Below are 23,466 nucleotides of genomic sequence, written 5' to 3'. Positions count from 1 at the left end.
GCACTCATGTTTACTGCTTATTTTGCTGCTTTCGGTTCAGTGAGGGAAGTCCGAGCTGCGAGCTGCGAGTCGAGCACCACCCCGCCGGGACAGTGAATTCCAACTCTGAATCTGAAGTTTTTGTGTGTGACGTTTTTATTTTCCCTTGTTAGACTGTGAATCAGAGGGGTGGGCTGGGGTTATGAGAGGGGATGTGCTGTCAAGAACGAGTGGCAACACTGTAAGTAAGATACTGTAGCAATAAGAGCTGGAGGCATTTACTACTGTCATGTTTGCATTGTAAGATTATTTTTTATTTTATTACTATTTACTATTATTATTGTTCTTATTATGACTACTATTCTTCTATTACTATTAGCCTATTGTTGTTCTGTTCTATTTGCATGACGTTTCATTGCAATGAAACATTTGGGGCTTATTTGTGTTTTCTCTTCTCATGATATTGTGAGTTTTGTGGGAGGGGTCATTGGCAGGGTGGGTGATGGGTTTTGGGCAAATTCCACCTCAATTCAGTCAGTTCAAAGCAATTTTTTTTCACAAGCTGAAAGAATTTTTAAATAAAATGCTCTTATTTATACACAACCAATTTAACATTTGTTGTTGGATTTGAAATGATTTTTTTTTCTCAACCTCTGAATGTGTGAGTTGGTACAACCAGTCAGTGAACGGCCCTTTCTGAACTGGCCTTATTGAACCGGATCAGAGACCCTTAACCTGTGGCGGGAGGGAACGACGTGGGGAGGGTGACCTATTCTGAATGTTATGGAGTAGCCTGTTCAGTGTGAGCGGCTGAACGCATCACGCGCCTTTACCACTCCATCAACACGGACCGACGTCGCAGAGCGCACAATAAAACTGGCCGTCTCTCGGACGCATTGCGCGGACGTTTTTAATACACTTGGTTTGAAATACATTTCCTACACTTAGTCAAATACACTCCACCCCAAACCTCCTCCTCCTTTCCCTGAGAAAGCCTGTGTGTGTGTGTGTGTGTGTGTGAGAGAGAGACAGAAACAGACTGAATGAGATGATGCTCGCTCTACCAATGCTTTGTAAACTTTCTTTGCATTACACATGCGTGCAATTGGAGTAGTGTTGAAAATTGTTAATTTATTGTTTAGAATGTCTTTGCATCCCAGCAAAAGCAAATAAAACAAAATGTAGCAATCTGTAACCGAAACCTAAAAGGTGCTCGGGGACAGAACCTCTTTTACACGGGACTAACAAAACAAAACAGAAAATACAATAAAATGAGACTTTTTTTGTTGTTGTTTTCAAAGTGCCATAGCTAGTGAGGAGAGGATTGGCAGAGTGGGGCGTAGATGCTTTACTGTGTGAGTTTACTTGAGAAACCAATCAAAAAAAGGGGAACTCCAAGGAAAATGTGTATTTGATTACACTGACAAACCGTTTTTACATTTTATGCTTTTTTCATTTGGTGAGAGGAGACTCTGCTGGACTCTGAACTCTGACTCTACTACAAATCCATGAGCTCTGCTGTAGATTTTTTATTTTCACTTGAGAATGACAGAGCGCGTGTGAGCGTGTGCATGCATTCATTTGCATGAAAGAGAGCCACAAACACCCACATTTGATGGATCAGAATGGGTCGAAGTTCAGAGCTATGCAGGGCCCTTACTGAGTCCTCCTTTGAGATGTACATACAATGTGAAGGTCTGAAGTGATTTTTGTTAAATTCTATATTTTATCGCTTTTGTAGACATTTTGTTGTGGGAAGAAAAAAAATAAAAGAAATTTTATGGGTGCATTCCTGCCTCGTTTTTCTGTCACAAACATACACTTTTTTATTTTTGCAACAATGGAACAATTTCATCCTCCTTCATTAATCCATAATGTGCAAGTGTATGTTAACTACAGTTAATTAACAGTAATTGTCATAGTAATTGCCTCAATATCAAAATATTTATTGTAAAAGTACAAAAAATATTAATCTAGACTTTGGTTAAGTCTTGAAAAAGCAGCATGTTATATATCTATTTATATATCTTAATGATATAAACGCTTTTTATAAGAATAATTTGAAACACTTCCTTCCTCTTGATAGTACTTAATTACTAAAAATATTGAAATAATATATTAGCATCGTTTGTACAAATTACAGAAATTAAATCTCTAGTGTTCAGTCACAGACTGCTTGTGTTGAAATATCACTTTTCATCTCCCTGTGTCCGCTACAAGAGAATCAGGGCTGACGCAGGACACCGAGACAGTGTTTTGTGAGAAGATATGTGTGGGTGCGTGTGTTCAGGGAGACCCGTCTTCATACATTAGTTGGTAAAAGTGTAGGTAAGTGTGTCTTTATTTCCCTACTTCCTGGGTCAAGGGTTATATGGTGGTTTCATCGTCCTCTTGTTCTTCTTTCTCCGTCGGCTCTGCCTCGCTGCTGTTCCCACAGCTGTCCGGACACTTCCTTAAATCTGAACAACAGAAACATCAGTTAGCGACATGTCGCTGCAATAACACAGTCATTACCACAAGAAAGAGAATACTGACAGGCCTGGGAGGAAGTCCACGCATCCAGCATGAATAATTTGGTTTGATTTGTTGGAGAAATCTTGGAGAGGACACAAGAAGAGGAAGAGGAAACACAGCGCACCTTTGAAATATCAAAACAACTGTGTCTGAATGTTTGTGTTTGTGTGTTTGTTTGCCGGGCTTGTTTGTTTTTGAGCACAGTTTCTTTCCGAGCAGTTATCCTCTAGATGCCGGTATCGTGCCTACCCAGAGACGTTAATTAATAGCTAATCAAAGCTAATGTCTCAGCAGCACATCGCCAGCACAAAGACATGATTAATACGTAATCAAAGGCCGTGGAGCACAACGCACAAAGCAGGGCCCACCCCCATGCCTCAAACACTACTGTTGTTATAGAAATAAACGAACACTCGCGGCTTAATTAGCTGGCTGTTGGTGTGTGTTTTCTTCATTTGAAGTTGTTGGGGATTTATCTCAGAGCCAACGTTGGCCTCCTGAGTGACGACACAGAGGTGACATACGCGTACATGCATTCACACACGTGCACAAGAAAAAAAAAACAAAATAGTGACAAAAAAATCCTTTGTATACGCAAAGGAATGCAAATCGCATGTTGGTTCAGACAAAATAACTGTATTCTTCAAGTATTTGAACAACATGCACACATTCTCTCTCTCACTTGCTCTTTCTCTCTCTGTTTCACACACACACACACACACACACACACGCACACACACACACACACACACAGATCATTTCTGACCTGCTAGTCCCAGTCTGTGGCAGCAGGCGCCACATGAGTGCTTCTGCAAGAAACCATTGATGGCAGCATCTCCGAGGTTATCAGGACCGAAAAGCATCTCACCCCGGCAACCACTGCAACAGCGTGAGGAAAAAATGTTTTAAAGTTTTTAAATGTTTTACAACCTCTGATATCTGTTTGAAGCCCTAAAATCTTGAGGGAAAGATTTCTGAAACCAGATGTTGCTGATGACTTCAACGTGTCGCTGGTCACTGTACCTTTGATCGTCGGCCATAATCACTGTTGGATCGGTTAGCACCTCTCCTACTCCTGTCAGGAAAAGAACAGAAAGAAATACAGAGAAACTAACAACGTGCTACACATGGATGCTGCAAATACACACACAGTGAAGGAGTCTACCTTGTATGTCAAGCACCAGAAGCTCTCTGTAGGAATACTCATATGTCCAGTGGGAGAATGCCAGCAGCATTTCTTCCAGTGAACAGCAGGGGGCGATCTCTTCTCCTGTGTTGTTGTTGTACTTCCTGAAGACACCACACATGTTCCTCTCAATGGTCAGCCACTGGCCATTTGAATGCCAGAGGACCAGCGATACATCTAGAAACCTGGTGGAGGGAAAAGACTATGAGTGCATGCACAGACACACACAGATGCACATGCAGTACAAGAGCAAACACATGCACACACCTTGGTGAGTGGTGCATATCATCAGGTTTGACCTGGTTGAACACTTGCATCATCTTCTGGGCTGCTCTCTGCTGCTGGATCTCCTGCAGGGATGTCAAACAGAGGCTGATCTTAAAGTTAAAGCTATAGGAAGCTAAAGCTCCAGGAAACTTAACTTCATAAAGTATTCAGTGCTTCCCTGTCTACGTGCACGTTACTTACCCTTAAGCAAAGCTGCAGTGCCGTGCCACCATGGAAGTACCTCTGCCAGGCACGAATCACCTTCGGCCTGAAGGCTTTGACCACGTATACCAAACCAGGCTTGAGCACATCCTCTTCTGCCCAGGTACACAGCACCCTGCAGCCCTGGCGGAGCCCCCCATCCAGAGAGCCCTCTTCACTGGAGAGTGGCTGCAGCATGGCAGACAGGCCTCGCGAGGACCAGGAGGAGACTGTGTTGGATTCAGGGTCAGCATCAGAGGGCACTTCCTCCAGAGAGTAGATGCTGACCTTTTCACCTCCTGCAGAGAATGGAGTGCATGGAAAGGAATGGAAAGAAATTCAAGATGGTGATGAACAAGAAATAAGGTTACAAAAACAGTTACCCAGGATGGAAACCGGTGTGAAGGGAATGGTGTAAGCCAGCCTCATCAGGTTGTTTCTCTCCATAGCTGTTAACACACAAACAAAACACAGTTAAAACTACACAGGAGATAAAATATATAAAGTATAATAACAATACTGGAATCCCAGAAGAACAGATGCACAATAGATGATTCCAGGCAGAGGAAACTTTTGGGATCTAGAGCACCAAAAATATTGATAGCCACAATTAACTAAACTTCTACTCTTAATACCTGAATAGTGTGGGTACAAATTGTCAGTGGACTGGAATGAGGAGCTCTTCACTGCAGCAAGAAAAACAGAGAGAAATTACACCAGTAAAACCAGTGAGTCTCACAATAATGAATAAATGAACTATAGAAGTATATAGAATATAGAAGTAGTAAGTAGAAAAATACCTTCAGGGGTAATCCCACTCTGTAAACTGCAACAGAGGAATAAAGAAAAAAAAATATTATTGTGTGATTGTTTTGGAATTTGTGGATTCGTTACGGCGGGAAAAAGCCTGACTTACGAAGGCCTGCGGCTCGTGGATCTGGCCCAGCTATTCCATGTTGAATGAGTTGGGCTCCACACATCCTGAAGGCCAGTGCAAAAACAATCAGACCGATCTCGCTGACATATGAAACATATACATGTACATACATTTCCAGAATCTGGCTCAGATTTACCTGATGGGAGAACACTTGTTTCTGCAACAAATCCAATGGTTCAAAATCTGAAACAACATTGATATTTATAAGATTCAAAGTCGCTTATTCATTGCACATTTGCGATTGATACACATGAAATTGCACCTTTCTTGTTTTAGCCCCACCCTGAGGAATCATGTTCCTCTATCTATCAGACTGGCTGAATCTTGTTTCGGCTTCTAAAAACACATTTTTATTTCCCTCACTGTGCTGCGTTTCATATTTTCATTATGTATTTATTTTTACCTGTTCGTGTGTGAAGCACTTTGAAGCTTTAAAGTGGTATATAAATAAAGCTTTACTTACTTACACTTCATCAGTTCACTGTGCACTCAGGTTCAATGGGATGATGTCTGCTTACAGCATCAATAATAAGTACTTCATTTAAAGAGGACTGTAGGTCCTTACTGAGCTGGCTGAGGCTGGTTGATGCAGACCAACATGTAGGTTCTCCTCTCAGTCTCCGCCACCTTCTCCAGCAAGCATCAGACAAGTGGGACTGCATGTTTACCTGTTTTAAAAAAGAATAAAGAGACGAAAGAAGTTCTGGTGAAGAGTCACAGAATACGAAACAAAACAAACGGCAGGGTTTCAGTTTGTTAAGTGCATTCACACTCACAGTATCTGGACTGCTCTCTTGTATCTTCACTGTCTTCCTGTTCTGGCCTGTCCCTCTGCTGTCTACATGAGTGAAGTCAAAGGACTTTGACCACTCTGCAGAAAAACAAAGATCTGTTAGAAAGTGTGAAAACACAAAAGTACATTCAGTTCACAAAATGAGACATAAAGTGCAGCCAGACTTTTTTAATGAGTATATAGTTTGTCTTTCTGTTATATGCTGGGGTAGACATGGAGTAAAAGAAATATAATCTTTGTCTCTTTATAAATGATCAGTTCAAATTCTTTCTAGATTTATGAGCTAAAGTTGAGTCTTCTGTTTTGAATGATCAAGGTGTAAGTTAATTTAAACACAAGATACTTGTGCTCAAAAAGAGGATTCATTCTCAGTGAAGAACCTTGGAGCTCTAATCTGCCTCTATACCTGCCAAAGAGCAGTGATTCCTAACACGTCTCTGGGGGTCATCAGGTGGATACCTCCCTTCAACGGTGTTTCGCCTACTTAGTCCCACGACACCTCCAGGAGGCTAGGCGGTGAACTCCGGCGTCCCAGAGTCACCCCCCCTAGTGCCAGTTCACACTGCTCCTACACAATCCAAACAGCAATGCCACGTTCAACTGACCCAGAGATGCTCCAGGTAGTGGCCAGTACCATTTAGCTAATGCTAATGCTAATGCTAACCGCTAAGAAGAACAGAAGAAGACAATACAGTTCCGATGCTACCATTTAGCTAATGCTAATGCTAACGCTAAGAAGAACAGAAGAAGACAATACAGTTCCGATGCTACCATTTAGCTAATGCTAATGCTAACCGCTAAGGAGAACAGAAGAAGACAATACAGTTCCGATGCTACCATTTAGCTAATGCTAATGCTAACGCTAAGAAGAACAGAAGAAGACAATACAGTTCCGATGCTACCATTTAGCTAATGTTAAGAGCTAAACGCTACCTGCTAAGAGGAACAGAAGAAGACAATAAAGCTAGATTCACCTATACTGTTAATGTTAACTGCTAGCTGCCAATGCTAACTGCTTATATACTATCATACTACCACCGCTTTAGCTATTGTTAGCTGCTACAATGCTACCACAGGCCTAGATGCCACATGGTAGCATTGTAGCAGTAAATAATTATGTTTTCTAACCCCTACATTACAAACTACAACAATACCTCTGCTCCTGCTGCATCGTAGCGACGTGTCATCCCTAAAACTCCTCCCACCAGACAAACTCTCTTTGCTCATTGGTTCGTTAAGAGAAGGATACGATCCTCTCATTGGACTGAGGGCGGCCCCGGAGAAAGTCATATTCTCCACGCTGGATGACAGAGACCTGCAGTGGCTATGGGGGCGGTCTTTGGACAGACACACCCACCTGGGGGATTTCACAGGTCTTCCCGATTGGCTGGAGGGTCTGGACTGAGAACCTGGTTGGCTTTCATCCTGAGAAAAGGCAGGATTTACCAAACCCTCAGAGATGTCCCGAGGGTCAGACAGAAGGACAGCATCGCTAGAGGCTCTGGATACTTCTGTACTAGACAGCTGTTTCCGTGTGTTCTCCTCCTCTTGCTCTTCATCGTCTTCTCCTTCTTCCTCCTCTTCCATTGAAGTTTCCTCCTGACTGGGATACAGGTGTGGGTCACATGTCCAGAGTTTGTGATGCAGTGACTCCATGACTCTGGAAGAAAGAGGAGATGCACAGCGGGACGGTCCACAAGACTCGCAGGGTGTCTGTCGGGACGCAGGTCTAGATGCTCCGAGCCAGATCTCACTGGGATGATCGATGATAGCAGAATGTGAATCCTGGGGGGGGGGGGCATAACATGTGTTAAACAAAATATTTCCAACTTTTTTTGGCTTGGCTCACCTCAAGGTTGAGGCCAGCTTTGCAAAATCCTCAATTTTCATTTCTTTCATGTCTTGCAACAGCAGTTTTAATGAAATGACGGCATTAAAAGAAAGCAGCAAGTACCTCTGCTCCTTCCTCCTCAGTGTGTCCTTGTCTTCCACCCCTGCTCCCCCTGGCTCCCGCATGGCACTCCTGTGATGCCAGTCTACTCGCCACCAGAGTATGGCCCTTCAGCAAAGAAGGCGGGGTGCTTTTACACGACTTGACCATCATTCGGCGCACATTAAGCACGTCACAGTCTGCTCCACTTCTGTGTGGGAGGGTCCAGCTGTGAGGGAGGATGTGCCGGGACGCCGGGACGGGTCGACATTGAGCCAGCCGCGCCTCCTCCTGATGTAGGCTGTCGGAAGCAGAGAGCAGAGTGAGGGTGTCCACGGCCAGAGCTGAAAGGTCCTGGAGTTGACCCAGCTGACTGTCCAACTCTGACAGGCTGTTCTGAATGAAGATGACCTTCTCTGAGACCTCCCCCACCATGATGCACATCTCCTCTGTTCTGGTGGAACAAAAATTAAAATTACTGTTCAAGCACGTTTCTTTTTTCGATCGTGTTTGCTGCTCTTACACCAAGCTCACAGCTGACAGAAACAGTCAACACAGGTAACTACAGCTCACACCAGTATCACAATGTGAGAGGTTGTGTCATCAAACATACACAGAGCAGTGAGGCCTGTGTTAGCAGGACACGAACACAAACTCACAAGGTTGTGAATCAATTTTAGAATTATTTACCGAAACAATCTGAGAAAGGACAACTGGATTGTACAATATTTTTCTTTAAAACTGCAAGTGCGTATGTGAACAATAATATTCACATGCATTTCACTTATCTATGATTCATCAGAAAAAAGGGCCCTTTTTGGGCAGCAAAATGAGCAGTGAGAGGGAGTAAAGGTCCAGTGTGCAGGATTTAGTGACATCTAGTGGTGAGAATGCAGACTGCAACCAATTGACCCTCCACTAACGAGGTAGCCAGAAACACAAAAAGCACAAAAAGCACAAAAAGCACAAAAAGCGTTCTCTCGAGTCAGAGTTTGGTTTGTCCCTTCTGGGCTACTGTAGAAACATGGTGGGGTAACATGGGGGATCTGCTCCCTCTGGGTATATAAAGAGCTCATTCTGAGGTAACAACACTAGAATTCTCATTTTCAGGTGAATGAAAAAACACTTCTGTCAATAGATTTTCCTAAATGCTACACACTGGACCTTTAAACACCTCATTATCTATTACTGTCATAACATAATGAGGAGAAAATATGACGACAGAAGGCTCCATCGTTGGTGTAACAGTGGGAAGAATGTTTTGGTTTTGGCATTGGGTGCAGATGCCAAAACCCACTTAGTGTAGAGACTACAACCACTTCACTACACTACACCAAAGCCAACTTGTTAGTTTTGATGCAACTGAGAGAATTCTTTTCAGTTACATCATATAGAGCCCCCAGTATTTCATGTTTCTATCCAAGCTCGCTGTTTATGTAAGCATTAACTCTACAACATTGACATCATCTTGTGCAAGGACCCAAGTGAAATCTAAAAGGCCAGTCAGTAGCTGGCAATTGTGATTTTGCTGGAGAGGAAAGAGGCCGTGGTGCGAGAGGAACACACAAGAGCTGGAGGGTCATCCTCTTGGATAAGAAGCACTGAGAAGCGTCCCTCTAATTCCACATCCCACGCTCCTGGTTTATACAAATCAATGAGAATATCAATCCAACCTCTCAGCTGTGGCTTTAATCCGCTTAATTTGGCTGCTGTGGAGTCCGTCACTCTTCTCATGGAAGTAGGCCTCTACGCATTTCTCCTCAAACTCATGGAGCTTCTTGCGATCCTCATGGCCCAGCAGGAGCTCTGGCAGAGACGGGAGAGGCGAGTTTATTACAGAACACATGCTGTGACTGACTCGTGAATTTGTTTTCTATCCACACTCGTGCAAACAGCAGTACTCACTAAGCCCAGAGCCTCTCTCCTCACGCTCAGCGTCTCCTCTACATCTCCTGTAGATGGCTCTCAAAGCAAGGGTCATGTGACTGAGGACAATAAGGGGCGGAGGCAGCCACGGCCTCTCCTGATAGGTCATTATGTAGCGATAACGATTGTACTTCCACAGCTTATTGGATGTCGATGCCATGTCAAAGTAGATGTTGCTGTTGCAGAGAAGACAACATGCATTTTCAAAAAGTACTCTTTATTGGGGGTGCTGCATTATAAAAAATAAATGTTTTTTTTTTTTTAAATAAACATGCTTACTTAAAAAATGCAATGAGAATGTTGACCATGATGATATATTGGAAGAACATATAGACAGCCTGGAGGAAGGGCGTGATGAAGGAAGCAGGAGGACATGGAACGCCATCGTCACATACTGTTGGTACACACACACACACACACACACACACACACACACACACACAGACTTTAAACTAGTGGTAATCAACACCGTCGTTAACAGTGGGAATGCACTGTAAAATGTCAAATGTCAAATCATGTTTGTTAACTCATTTTCTAAAGTCTGTCAATACAGAATGGAGACTTTTTCTAAATATATCAGTCTATATTTTTATCAACGTACGACTTGACACAAAGACAGAACACCAACTAAAAACAGAAAAAGGATGCATGAACTGCAGCATTATGAGTCCTGAAACAATGAGCACAATCACCTCATTCACCTTTAGCCTAATAACACACATTGTGATACAAAGGTGAGTCAAGCAAGCGTCACTTGAAATGGGGTGAAACTGACCGAATGACCTGAATTTTACTCCAGTTCCATGATTCACTCTGCTTTAATAAAGTTTTACATCACCTGATCTGTATGTGCGTCTACTCATGTGGCATAAGTCAAGTGGCAAGTTGACCTGGCAGCACTCTGACCTTCAGTACCTCCACTAAACTCCTACTCAAAGCAACACCAAAGTCATCGAGGGTAAATTCTGCTGCTTTAACAGTGTTTTCCAATGAAACACTAACCATCTATCTCCGTCGCGTAGACCTCTCCATAGATCATCCAGTAGGGCTGAGAGAGTACGTCTCGAGCTAAGCTCCAGGACGGCTCCTCATCTGGCGACAGGATGGCCTTCCTGGACACCCCGAAGCTCAACAGCACGATCGCCATCATCACCACAATGAAGAACATGTTACGGGTCTGAGCAGACACAGAAAGAGGAGAGAGGGGTGACGACAAAAACACTCCTCCACGCTCTTCCTCTACCACAAGTAGTGCACAGCCTCTACGCACCATCTTGGTGATCATGGTGAGGTAAGGCCCAGCGTGCTGATTGACAGCCAGCAGATCCATCACCCTGACGAACCAGAAGATGATGTCCAGACAGTAGCTGATGCGTCCTGCCGTCCGGTAGGGATTAGCATGCCAACGCATTGCCAGTCCAGCCAGGAAGAGGAGGATGGCAATGAAATCTGATATGTTCCAGTACTCTGAGAACCAAATCTTCAGCTTCTGGCTCAGCTTTCTCGGCTCAGACATAAGTACCTAATTAACAGGTATACATTTGGATATTCTGTTGTCATGTAACACTAATATAAGATTCTTATGCAGTGTATTATATACTAATTACTTTCATTTCATTGTCAATATGGCTCTTTTTTAGTAATGCTTCCTGTGGAAAACATATCACAAACGCACACTTAGCTAAAATAGCTAAATAATTACAAAGAAGAGAAATAAAGAAGAGGACAAGCCCCTCCACCGGCTCGTTCACCTCTCTGGTTTTCTCCACCGCAGTAGACAAAATGTAGGCTATGACCAGCCACTCCTGAACGCTGGGCTGATCCCCCATCTTCACCAGGACGACATAGGAGAATAACATCAGAAAGGCCAAGTAGGACATCTAAAGCGGAAACACAGAAAAAGAATAAAAGACAGAAAGAGACATGGAGCAATTAGAGAAATATGAATCACTTAGAAAATTTCAGATTTTCCATGAAAACCCACATTTTTATTCATTAAATAAGTTGTGAAATGGAAATGGTTCGGAAACAAGACATTGTAAGGTTAGACATGATCTAAACTTTGCTTTCTTCAAATAATCCTCCACTTGTCTCAGGTAATCTGCAGAAATGCCTCCCCAGGCTTCTTGTAGTATCCTCCATAATCTGGATTGTCTTGATGGGCACTTTATTCAAACCATATGAACACACTAAACAGCTCTGAGTCAGAACTATTGACTGTTGATTTTCTAACTATTTTTTCAGACTATAAACGAACCTGCAGACGTTACTTCAGACACTCAAGTTGCCCAAAGAAGGCAAGTTTTAGTTTTATGGTTTGTTTAAACAGCAAAATTGCTCCCAGCTGTGCTAACACAATTCCACAAAGGTTTTCTAATGATTAATCATTCTTTTAACAGGATCATTGAGGATCAGCTAACAGAATGTGCCACTGGAACACAGACGTTATGTAAAATCTCCCTGACAATAAGAGTCATTTGCTCCATCAGTAATGTCTAGACCAGGGGTCACCAACCCGGTGCCCACCAGGTCGCCCGCAGCATCCACATCAGTCGCCCGTAAGCCAGTTCTAAAAATAGCACTAATCACGAATTTAAAATTGTATTTAATTGTGTTGCTATTCTTTTTGAATTACATTTACAGTGATGTAAATTTAAAAACGAATACATAAAAACGTAAAAAAAATGTATATCATAAAAACAGTTTCATATAGGAACTCTGACGTAGTCTGGGTCGGGGGTCAGTCTAGTGCGCATGACAAACCAGCTTTGCTGAGATGAGCTCGTGAGCGCTGCAAAGACGAGGAGACGAACGCGTTTTCTACCCACAAAAACAGCAGAAAAAAGGAAGAAAACTTCTCATTTTCACAGTGAATGGGAGGAAGAGTTCTTTTTTACTGACGTGAAAGAAAACTGCGTGTCTCATCCGCGGTGCGACTGTGGCGACGGCTAAGCGGCACAACGTGGAGAGACACTTCAGTACATGTCACAAAAGCTACCATGCTAACTACCCACCAGCAGCTACTAGAGTCTTCACATAGAATATCATTAATAATAATATAAAATTAAAGGTACACTGTGTAACTTTGTTATTTCAGAAGTGTATTATCAGAGTGGTAGCCCTTTGCATTACTCAGTGCCCTTGAAGTAGCTCTTGGTTTCAAAAAGGTTGGTGACCCCTGGTCTAGACTACATTTCTGATTAAGACTACACTACGTCATATAACTTCCATATAAAAAATCATTTCTGTCAAAAACTGCAAAATTCTTTAGTAATTCTAAACTTTTCGTCGGCATAAGTACCACACACGCTGCATTCAAGGCCGTGTAATGTTTACAGGAGGAGAAACGTTTCACATTTATTCACGAGTATGACAGCATGCACACCACCTACTGTGTGAAACCAGAACTTGACAACAGGCGCTGTGTAGAACTCATAGAGTCTTGTGATCCAGGACTGGCAATGCACAGTCATAGAGGATACAGTTTCTGACACAGGACCGAGACGTTTGTCATGGAAAGACGGGCCTCGCTCTGCATCCTGACTGATCTGAGAGAGCAGAGCAGGACAGCAGGAGAGACAAGAGAAGTATGATACTGAGGCTATTCAGATTCCAGCTGAAAAACAGTGCTGGATACGTGCACGACTGGCAGTTTACCACGGGATCAGCTCCCCTGTGGGCTGGTACTGACTTCACAGAGTCACGTCCAAACCGCATCGCCTCATGCGACTGTGGTACATGGCACATTTCAGCTTTGCTTTTAAACTCCAGCAGCAAGATGGCAGGCGGCAGAAGAAGGCTCAAAATAATCTGAAAGGGGGAGACAGCAAGTGTGTCATGGAAGCCGGTACAACTACCCAGAAACAAACATAAGCTTAATTAAGCAACATGTTTTTAATTAACATTGAATCAAATGAGTCATCGTGTGAGAGGGATGCTGGGAGTGCTGAACCCACTCTGTTCATTCTGTTCACATTAATCTGTCTTTTTATGGTGATACAAACACACTAAGACAAGAGTGTCCCTTCTGACTGAATGTTTACCTTCAAAAAGGAGTTTTTTCTCATGTTGAGCGGACCGGTCCAGAGATCTGTGAGGAGGGTTTGGGTGCAGGAGTGTGAGACGAATGGTCTGTGACAGGAGGAGACAGCCATCTGCAGGCAGGTGAAGTGGCTCCAAGCCTCCATCTCTGAAGTCAACAGCTTCATGGCCATCTGCTCGTTCTGACGAAACGCACAGTCTAACACATCCACCGCCAGCTGACCAAACTCTCTGTGACACAGAGACAGGACAGACATGCAAGCATGCTGTACGCAGGTTTTCATAGGAACGACTGCAGGAAGTGCATGGCAACTAAAATATATACATATATCTAAATATACAAAGAAAAACCCACCAGTAAAACACCAAGAACTCAGAACACAGACCAGATCTGCTGTTCCCCTCAACTGATTTACGCACCTTTTAATACACAGATTCACAAAACCACACTAGACTGTAATTTAAAACTGATTCGGTCTTTAATCGTGCTACTACAATCCTTATTAGATTGCAATTGTCCACATATGTTGACCTCCATCAACACACGCAGAGCAACACATGTGCACTCACAGCGAATATGTCTTGAATCGCTCTGCGATGTTGTCGTCCATACTGCTCTGCCGCGCTTCAAAGGCCATGGAGCGGTAAAGCTTACAGGCCACCGTGGCGCGTGCCAGCGCCTCCTCGGCGTGCTGCCACAGGAACAGCGCCATCTGCTGGCGCTGATGAAGCACGGCCCAAACGAACAGGTCGTTGAAGTTGAAGGAAAACGGCGGTGGAGCTCCGTCAATGTCAGGGCTCGCCGCGATCTCTTGGCTGCTCCCGGCCGACGCGTCTTGCTCCTAGATGGAAAAGTCAGAGGTGTGGACGAAAGAATCGACAAGGGAATGGAAACAAAGACAGAGAGGGAAACAATGAAACGGGGAAGGCAGGAGGACAGAAAAGAGAACAGACACAAACCCAGTTTATAACAATAAAATCAAATGTTTGTATTTTTTATATTTTAAAGATGTTAAAGCTGCTTTAAAAAGGTGCCGACTACAAACAATAGTTGGTTAAAGCTTTGACTGACTGAAGGAGAACTTCTGTTGGACAGTATATAACCCACGGTGAAAAAAATCCTCCACCAACCTTAGGTTTGTAGGGCTGGGCAGTCCTAAAGAAATGCAGGTCCTGGAGGCTCCTGCCCCTGCTGGAGTTTAGTATTAATCCCCGTCTCTGCTTAGACAAGGAAGTGGAGCTGTCCCGTCTACCCTCCTTCAGAGTGCATTATTTGTGAGAAGGGTCAAACATAATTACAATTAATAAACACAACAGATAACCAAGAAAAAAGCTTTTTTAGGACATTTATCAAAATACAGCAGACAAACAAAGAGCTCTGACTACTGATGCTTACTTTGTCCTGCAGGCGGCTGTAGGCAGCTCTGAAGTGTTTCCGTGTATAAGTACTGCGGTACGCTCCTCCTATGAGGTACTCTATCACCATGCCGATGTCAATGAGAGAAAGACGGTAACCTATGGGAAGAGATGTCTACACACACTCACACACACAGACGTACAGTAAATACACACTATATAGATGTAGATATGGCTTCTGTCGTCAATAATAAAAAATCTGTATATATACAGCACATACCTATAGCATCTTGTGTAAAGCCAGTAATACCTGATGAACTGTGCTGTCTGTAGTGTAACTGAATATATACATATGATTATAGGTGTTCTCATCCTCATTCCTCACCTGTTTCACATCTTCAACCAGGTGGTGGAGGAAACGGTCCGTCTGGCCCTGTGGCTGTGGAGAGAAATGTGTATTATTCAGAGCAAACAGACAGTAACAACAACCAAATCAGAGCAAAAACAAACCCTACTACTTTTTAACACAGTTGCATATTGTATATACAGTAGCAGCTCTGAGACCCTTAGCTCGTTTCTTAGAGGGACTTATTATCCCAGAGTTATGAATAAGTAAACAGGCTTTATTACAAGAAAGCTGAAGGCAGCGTGGAGAACGCCAAGAGAGAGCGTACTGATGATAAAGAGTCTTGTGATCTCAAAAGGATCCTAAAACAACAACTGGGAAAGTACCCTGAATGGGATTGACCAGGAAGCACAGAGATTATTGGTGCAAAACACTCACAGTGCATTATTGTGATTTCTATCAAAGCCACAGTTTTGGAATTTGTGCTTCAAGAGTCACAAACAAAAGAACAGATTTCTTTCTGTTGGTGTAGCAAAATGTGAGCTAAGGGGAAACAAAAGAGGAAATAGTACAGTAAGACAAACAAAAGTACTGCGAGGTGAAAGTATTTTCTGACGTTTTTTTAAATCTAGTTCAAAACAAGAGAAGCCTCCACTGATTACCAGAGGGGAAATAAGGTGCAACAGCAGGACAGAACCACTAATACTACCGTATTTTCCGCACTATAAGGCGCACCTTCAATGAATGGCCTATTTTAAAACTTTTTTCATATATAGGGCGCACCGCATTATAAGGCGCATAGACAGGAAGTACCGTCCTGCGGTGTCTGCGTTGCGTTATGCATTCACTAGATCAGGGGTCGGCAACCCGCGGCTCTTTCATCCCTCTGATGCGGCTCTTGAAAATAATTAATGAGCATTTATTTAAAATGTATTTTATTTTACTTTGTTCGTTTGAAACAAACATCGCGCGCTCACAGATGACAGCTGATCCTGCGTAAAGATGCAGGTGACGGCGCACAGCGCTGATGTGCAGACGCTGTGCGCTGAGGTTCAGGAGCAGAAATCACATTAACCACGTTTGATTCATATTTTAATTGCCTATTATTTAGCATATATTAATATTATTTCATTGTTCAGTGAAACAGTCATTTTATTATTCAGGTTGACAGCTGACTGCACGCAGCGAGTGGAACGCCCTTTACACTTTTACCGCTGTTACTTCGGCCACGCCCCCTGACTACGATAGCCATAATTAACCAATATTGATCCATGTAAAAGGCGCATCGGATCATAAGGCGCACTGTCTGTTTTTGAGAAAATTAAAGGCTTTTAGGTGCGCCTTATAGTCCAGAAAATAATAATACTACTATTACAGATAACCAGTATAATGATAATAAAATGTTGCATTTGTATTCGGACCAATGAGATAAATAAATCGGAAACTGCGAGTAAGATGGAGCACGACAAACATTAGAAGTAGATATAAATATGTTATAATGACCGTGTTGTAGAGCTCCTCGAGGCGATCCACAGTGAGGAAGCGGCTCATAGTCATGCCGTTGTCAATCAGCAGCTTGACAAAACTGACCCGGTCCATCACCAGAGCATCCAGCATGGCCTGCTCCAAGGATCCCACCTACATGAAGCACACAATCATCATCATTAGACAACAACCGTGAAGAGTTTGAGAATGTAAGATAATCCTTGTGTGTGATGACATCATATAATTCCAGCACAGCTTTCAACAGTGATTCATTCACTCTCACCTTCCAATGCTGTCTGTGCACCAGGACATCTTTCTGAGCGATGTCAGCCCTGTCCCAGGCGAGAGCCATACTCAGCTGCTCTGCAGGACCGGCCTTAGTGCCTGTTCATCATACAGAATGAAAACATACAACAGAATTTAAACATATGTGCTCCTAGACCCAACACACCTCTCTCACCGCTCACATTTTGACTTGTCATCGGTCAAACATTAAGGATTGTTGCTCCATTCACATGCACCAGTCTTGCACGTGAGTCCGGCGACACAATAGCAGAGCTGGAACTAGTGAACCCATAAAGAATGCAGCAGTTGTCAATCTTATCAATCACACCTGGAGTTTTCCTGCTATGACATGTCAAAACGTCTACTGTCCTAAACTTTTATCTGATGGCAGTAAGAGGGGCTGCACGGTGGCACAGTGGTTAGCAGCGTCGCGGTATCCCGGTTCGATCCTGCCTGGGATCTTTCTGTGTGGAGTTTGCATGTTCTCCCTGTGCAGCGTGGGTTTTCACCGGGTTTTCCGGCTTCCTCCCACAGTCCAAAAACATGCTGAGGTCAATTGATGATTCTAAATTGTCCGTCTATATGTGTCTGCGACTTGCCCAGGGTGTCTCCTGCCTTCGCCCGAGAGACGGCTGAGATAGGCTCCAGCCCTCCGTGACCCTGCAAAGGATTTAGCGGTGTATAGATAATAGATGGATGGATGGCAGTAAGAGGAGAAAAATAAGTACCCTTGAAAGTAGTTGTCAAAATAGCTGCATCAGGAGCCATTTGGTCCTCCGACTCTGAGTCAAAGATGGTAATCTGTTGTTCAGAGACATATTGGAGTAGCGTGAATAGTCCATGTGTGGAGTCATAGCACACACATTCCCAAATGGTGTCTTACTTACAGACTGTCTGTGATCCATACACTGCAGGAGGAGATCGTAGAGCTGAGAGGCTTCTGCTCTCTCTGCTCCAAACACCTCTTCAATCCTCACAAGGAAGTCCTCTTTAATGTCAGCCTCCAGCTGCCTACAAAATGCAGTGATGCTGGCTCATTAAATAGTTGCTACTTACTGTATAACAAAACAAACTAAAGATGGAGTTTCATCTTAAGCTTACTACCGTGGGTCCATTAAGGTAAGAATGCATACCTGTCAATCGCAGTCTGCTTGTGTAAGAAGGCGAGCAGGTCAGCAGCCCTGCCCGATCCCTCAAACACAAACACCGGCACGGGGGGCACGCTGCTAACATAGTCCAAGACTGTGGACACCATGGCAGGGCCCCCCTCCACCACAACACACACCACCGGCACGCCCTGGTACAGGCCTACAAAGACGGGAGCAGATGCATCAAAACCCTGTTTTTCTCACTTCCTGTATGCACTGCACAAAACACACACACTGACTCACGAGGGTGTATCTTCTGTAGTTGGATGTGTTTCTCCAGCTTCCTCCTTAGGCCTTGCTGGCAGCCATGCTTTCCCAGCGTACCGTCATCCACCAGCAGAAAGTGGGAGTGGAAACCATTAAGACAGGCCCTCTTGCTCAGAGGGTTCCCCAGCGGCTGGTAGGGCCTGAACACCTGAACCATGTCAGTGAAGGTCACATCAAACAGGAGGAATATTCACATGTATGTCAAACTGATGTCATCTCATTCAACAATAAATAAGATTTCAGGACTCACATCTCTGCCGATAAGATCTGTGTTGTTGTCAATGACTCCCCATGGTGTGATGCCGACTGTGTTTCTCTTCCTCAGGTCGTGGCCCCCGAATGTTTTCACTGCCTCGCCCACATACTTAGACACACCTCGAGAGCATGTAAACAGCAGCTGAATGCACAGCAAATATACAATTCAACAGCATAAAGAAAGAATTCAGCTCACTTTAGACATCAAACACACCATCCTGCTGCAAAATCTTGTGCAACTGCAAACAAATGGACATACCAAGCGGCTACGCCCCACAGATTAGATCCAGGGACACTGAGAATGAACAGACTGACACCAGGTGACTTTACAGCAGCATTGTGGACAAAAATGTACATGCTATTCAAAATCAAAGCTGGCTGGCCATGCCAGAACATGGGGTTCCTTGGACATTTCACACCAGGACCAACACTGATTGAGCCGTGCAGCCGAAGATAGAGTAATAAGATATACTGAAGCACACACAAGCATATCTTAAAACCTACCTGCATTAATGCCATCAGTGAGTATCCACGCCCCCGTGCTGAGGGCAGCAGTGATTAACCCTTTGCTGAAGGCCTGCTTGACTTTAGGGGGCAGGGTGAAGTTTTCTGAGCCTCCGTGGACAGTCAGCAGTAGCTTGGGTCTCTCCATCTGCCATTCCCTCAGCATTAGCTGGAGCAGCATCTCTGGCTTTGAGTCGACATTCACACGAACAAACTGGAAGTAAAAACGAAGTCTGTTTAATGGCGACAGTTTTCTGTGTCAGTGTCCTTTATACGATCACGTGTCGCAAAGCGGTGAACCTCACTCCATCAAACAGTAAATATATTGTCTTTGTGCTGTTTTTAATTGAGTATATGTCAAAAAGGATTAGCAATTCATCACATTATTGGTCCATTATTAATGTCTGACGCAGCATCCCAATGTTTTTTTGGAATCAGGGTTGAATCTTACATCACAACAAAACAAAGCTTGTTTATTCAACCATCAAAAGCCAAATGTCTTGTTCACTCCTGGACAAGCATTTACGTTCCCCTCGTGGAAAATGGGAGTTAGTATTTTTTTCTTTGGCCTACATACACATATCCTGCACAGTTAGTAGACTCGCTGACCTTGGCCCGGCAGACACGTGTAGCGGTGTCCTGAAAGTCTATGGTCCCGTAGGCATTCGTGGGACTGGCTTTGGTGTGGAGCTCCATGGACCAGTCCTCTTCCACGTCCTGCCCAGGCCCAGGAGAGAGGGACATGGGGGGGAGGGACTCTTGCCAAGAGTGCTCCCCCATCAGGCGGCCACAGCAACATCTGGCCAATGGAGAGATGATGTAACTGAGCATAGCAGGTGCAGATTTGTGTGTTCACCTACATTTATTATTCTTTTTGAGCTAAAAAAGCAGCAATTTGTTTATAAAGCACTGCAAAGTCGAGGTTGTTGGGCATCATTCATGGGCAGCTGACAGGCCTCCACCTGGCCTATTTGAGTCAGGCTGCTAGAATTCTTCCCCTTTCCTCTCTCCTTCCCTTCCTTTTCACCTCCCTTTGTCCTTTGGTCTACATCTCCATGTTTGGTTGTGTTAATCATTTTAAAGCCTACACAATCCACACAGATCTCTCATTCATTCATTCATACACCTCCTACATCGTAGATGCTACTGTTTCTTGCCACATGTTCATTTCTTTTTATATAGGATAGCAACAAAATGTGACCCTGATATCATAACTTTCCTTAAAACAGGCTGTGACGCAATGCAAGGGCATTCAAACCAGCAAGATGGGAGTAAAAGTAAAAGAGAGCAAAAGGAAAAAGTGCACAGAAATCCATGCAATAATGAAACAAGTGCTTTCCTGGAATGGGAGGGGCATGGTGTAGGAGGGGAATGTACTGCGTTTGAGGGTGACATACAGTTACACATAAACACAGAATTCAGAATTATACCTGATCAAGTTCTGGCATACTTGACATACTGGGATACATCTGCAAGAAACAGGAAATAACACATTATCAAAGAATCTACATGCTCGCTATTCCTGGAAGGAAGGGCTGAGTGCCAAATAGTTCTGCTCTCAGAAAAATGTTGTTTCCAACCACTGCTGTTCATATTATACTGAGTCTAACTAAACAAGCCACCCTGTATTTCTTCTGAGAATCGTGAAAAGTCGTTTCTTGGAAGGTCATCAACGTAAACAGATTCCAGTTTACCTGTGTAAGTCCCGAGAGGAAGGGATAAACTTCACACACTCTCTCTTGAAGAAGGTTTCCTCAATCCAAGACTTTCGTGACTGAAATTAGGAGAAAATATTTACTTACAGTAAACAGATCCCGGAGCAGCCAAGCACCATACTCTCAAATGTATTGTTAAACTCGTCCTCAAGCAAGAAAGCACACCAATCCTGAAAAACTGTAATCAGTGACCTTCTCAGTGAAGCTCATCGCAGTGCCGACAGCAGCCTACATGCTGGACCCACGGGGAACTAACTGTAGGTCCCTCCCCTTCATAGAAACCTGAACTGCACTCTTAAAAACACTGACGGGATGTGCGGTACAACAGTCAACCTCTCGTTCGACTTCACAGCTGTGTTTTCTCCATGACTCCTCCGGTCCTTCAAGGTCTGTCCTGCTCCTGCTCTGTTTCCCAGACACGTTTAACAATGGCCTTACTGAGCACAGCATTGTTGGTAGGAAACACACACACATCCCCTTCCTGTGATTAGTGGCCGTGGCTGGGAGCTGCTGACCCCCTCCCTGGGTCAGATTGTGTTAACACTAAACAGGTTTCTGAAGTGTAGCTTATGTAGCTCGCAGTGTTTTTACAGTAAATACATTTATTTATAGACAGTAAACCTCACTAGCTACAGACACAAGTCAACTGAAGCATTTATTTAAGGTTCCTGTGCTCTAAGTGGGAATTTATACATATATTCATATATTTAGTGTGTGTTAATATTGTTCCATAATTAAAGAGGAGGGCAAACATGTGAGGCACTTCTGCAAGAGACATCCCTTATTAGCATCCGTGACAATTATCTACATATAATATTTAATTGTATATGGAATCATTAATCTTAATTTCTATCAAGATTTTCACAAAAAGCAAAAAATAGCAGCTTCACAGCAGTAACGTTTTTGATGAGGACCCCGGATGTAATGTGGTTTTGTTTAGCTTGTATAATATAAAATCGTTATCTGGTTATTTCCATCAGATAAGAGTTGAATATCTAGTATAAAACATGCATTTTTCTCTGAAATGAAGTGGAGTTGAACTACAAAGATGCACGAAATGTGAATACAGATTAAAAATACCAGTATCCTAGCTTGAACTTTTAGGTTACTTAGCTAGCAACGTTCTGTTAAGTGAGTTAAGGCTAATTAAGTAGGCTAACGTTAGTTAACGTTAGTTACCTGAGATAAAGTCACCACAAAGTCTGTAATTATCTCCAGTATACTATACTGTACTTTATAAATGTAAACAGCTGTAGAAATATGTTATCCGTCTAATGTTTGAGACAATATTTAAATACGAAACCGAGTGAACTGCTTATTACTGACCTACCATTTGTTACATGACATTTAGCTAAGTTAACGGCAAGTTTATGTTCGCTAACGCTGAAATCACATTGAAACTCGGCTAACATTAGCTACCTGCTAATGACAGTTAATAAGTACAATAGCTGAGCTGTTTCTATACACACCTGGCCTCTTCAGTAGATGACCTGACTATTTGTATCAGTTATCCATAACGTTAACTTACCATGGCTGAACAGTTAAAGACGTGTAACATGTGTGAGTCTTCATGTATCCTGAGTCAAATCCCACCACTTCATTATTGTTCCCCTGACCAGGACCGAGCGCCCTGCTATCAGCCCTGGGTCCAAAGGGCAGCGAGAGTCTCTCCAAGAAGCCTTGAGGAGTTCATGACCTCCTCCTCTCCTTCAAACACACTCTGGACTGTTTGACCTCCTGAGCTGTCACCAAACAGAGGAGGTGTTACTGTGCTCCCCATCCTGGTCCTGGTCCACGGGCAGGGAGGTGTGGCCATGGTTTTGGTTAATGTATGCAAGAAGGATGATGGAAACTGATACTCAACTTCTCTGAGGTGTGTACACACACACACACACACACACACACACACACACTAATACAGTACATGTAGTAACCATCAATTGTCGGTACATTTCACTGTGTATATTTTTATTCTGCTTGTATATTTTATTCTGTTGCACATTTCACTTCCATATTTTATTGTTTATTGTTTAGTATATTTTATTGCCTTAGTATATTTTCATTCTGTTATATTTTTAATTGCTTTACGAATATTTTTATTGCATGTTGGTTTATTTTATTTTATTGTAGTTATCTTAATTTTATTCTTTCTAGTCTTCTTATCTTTCTTACTATCTGTTCCTAACATGGGGGTTGCAATGAAAATTTCATTGACATGCTCAATGACAATAAAGACTCTTGAATCTTGTGCAGCAAACAAACACGATAGTTAATCAATATTTCTCTTATTATTGCTGTTCCAGGCTTTCACTTGTGTTTTTTTTTTCATTA

At 43.2% G+C, this 23,466-nt stretch overlaps 1 protein-coding gene across 9 annotated transcripts; it reads right to left on the bottom strand.

The window, feature by feature from the left end:
• Positions 1-1,090: 1,090 nt before the first annotated feature.
• On the bottom strand, positions 1,091-22,775 carry trpm6 (transient receptor potential cation channel, subfamily M, member 6). Of its 9 annotated transcripts, none has more exons than XM_041937303.1 (40): positions 22,664-22,741; positions 21,115-21,194; positions 20,851-20,889; positions 20,030-20,219; positions 19,421-19,634; positions 18,912-19,036; positions 18,638-18,809; positions 18,380-18,554; positions 18,134-18,257; positions 17,975-18,047; positions 17,245-17,345; positions 16,980-17,114; positions 15,516-15,569; positions 15,171-15,305; positions 14,906-15,031; positions 14,345-14,616; positions 13,777-14,005; positions 13,391-13,543; positions 13,126-13,281; positions 11,485-11,613; positions 11,004-11,255; positions 10,736-10,910; positions 10,013-10,127; positions 9,713-9,909; positions 9,481-9,613; positions 7,832-8,261; positions 7,032-7,662; positions 5,861-5,955; positions 5,650-5,752; positions 5,221-5,267; positions 5,064-5,128; positions 4,948-4,973; positions 4,783-4,833; positions 4,531-4,596; positions 4,148-4,446; positions 3,947-4,029; positions 3,659-3,864; positions 3,517-3,568; positions 3,260-3,372; positions 1,091-2,438 (listed from the first exon to the last, which is right to left on the bottom strand). In XM_041937303.1, the coding sequence occupies exons 1-40, from the start codon at positions 22,691-22,693 to the stop codon at positions 2,347-2,349; spliced, it is 5,943 nt and encodes a 1,980-aa protein (XP_041793237.1). In that variant the 5' UTR covers positions 22,694-22,741; the 3' UTR covers positions 1,091-2,346. The 9 variants fall into 9 exon arrangements, 7 of the variants coding, with proteins under 7 accessions (XP_041793237.1, XP_041793238.1, XP_041793239.1 ...); XM_041937304.1 differs by lacking the exon at positions 22,664-22,741 and adding an exon at positions 21,328-21,553; XM_041937305.1 differs by lacking the exons at positions 21,115-21,194; positions 22,664-22,741 and adding an exon at positions 21,223-21,334.
• Positions 22,776-23,466: the final 691 nt, after the last annotated feature.

Source organism: Chelmon rostratus, chromosome 5 (assembly GCF_017976325.1).
Source record: "Chelmon rostratus isolate fCheRos1 chromosome 5, fCheRos1.pri, whole genome shotgun sequence".
NCBI lineage: Eukaryota > Metazoa > Chordata > Actinopteri > Chaetodontiformes > Chaetodontidae > Chelmon > Chelmon rostratus.
The sequence above is the reverse complement of the archived record's forward strand: the minus strand, read 5'-3'. Positions and strand labels throughout refer to the sequence as shown.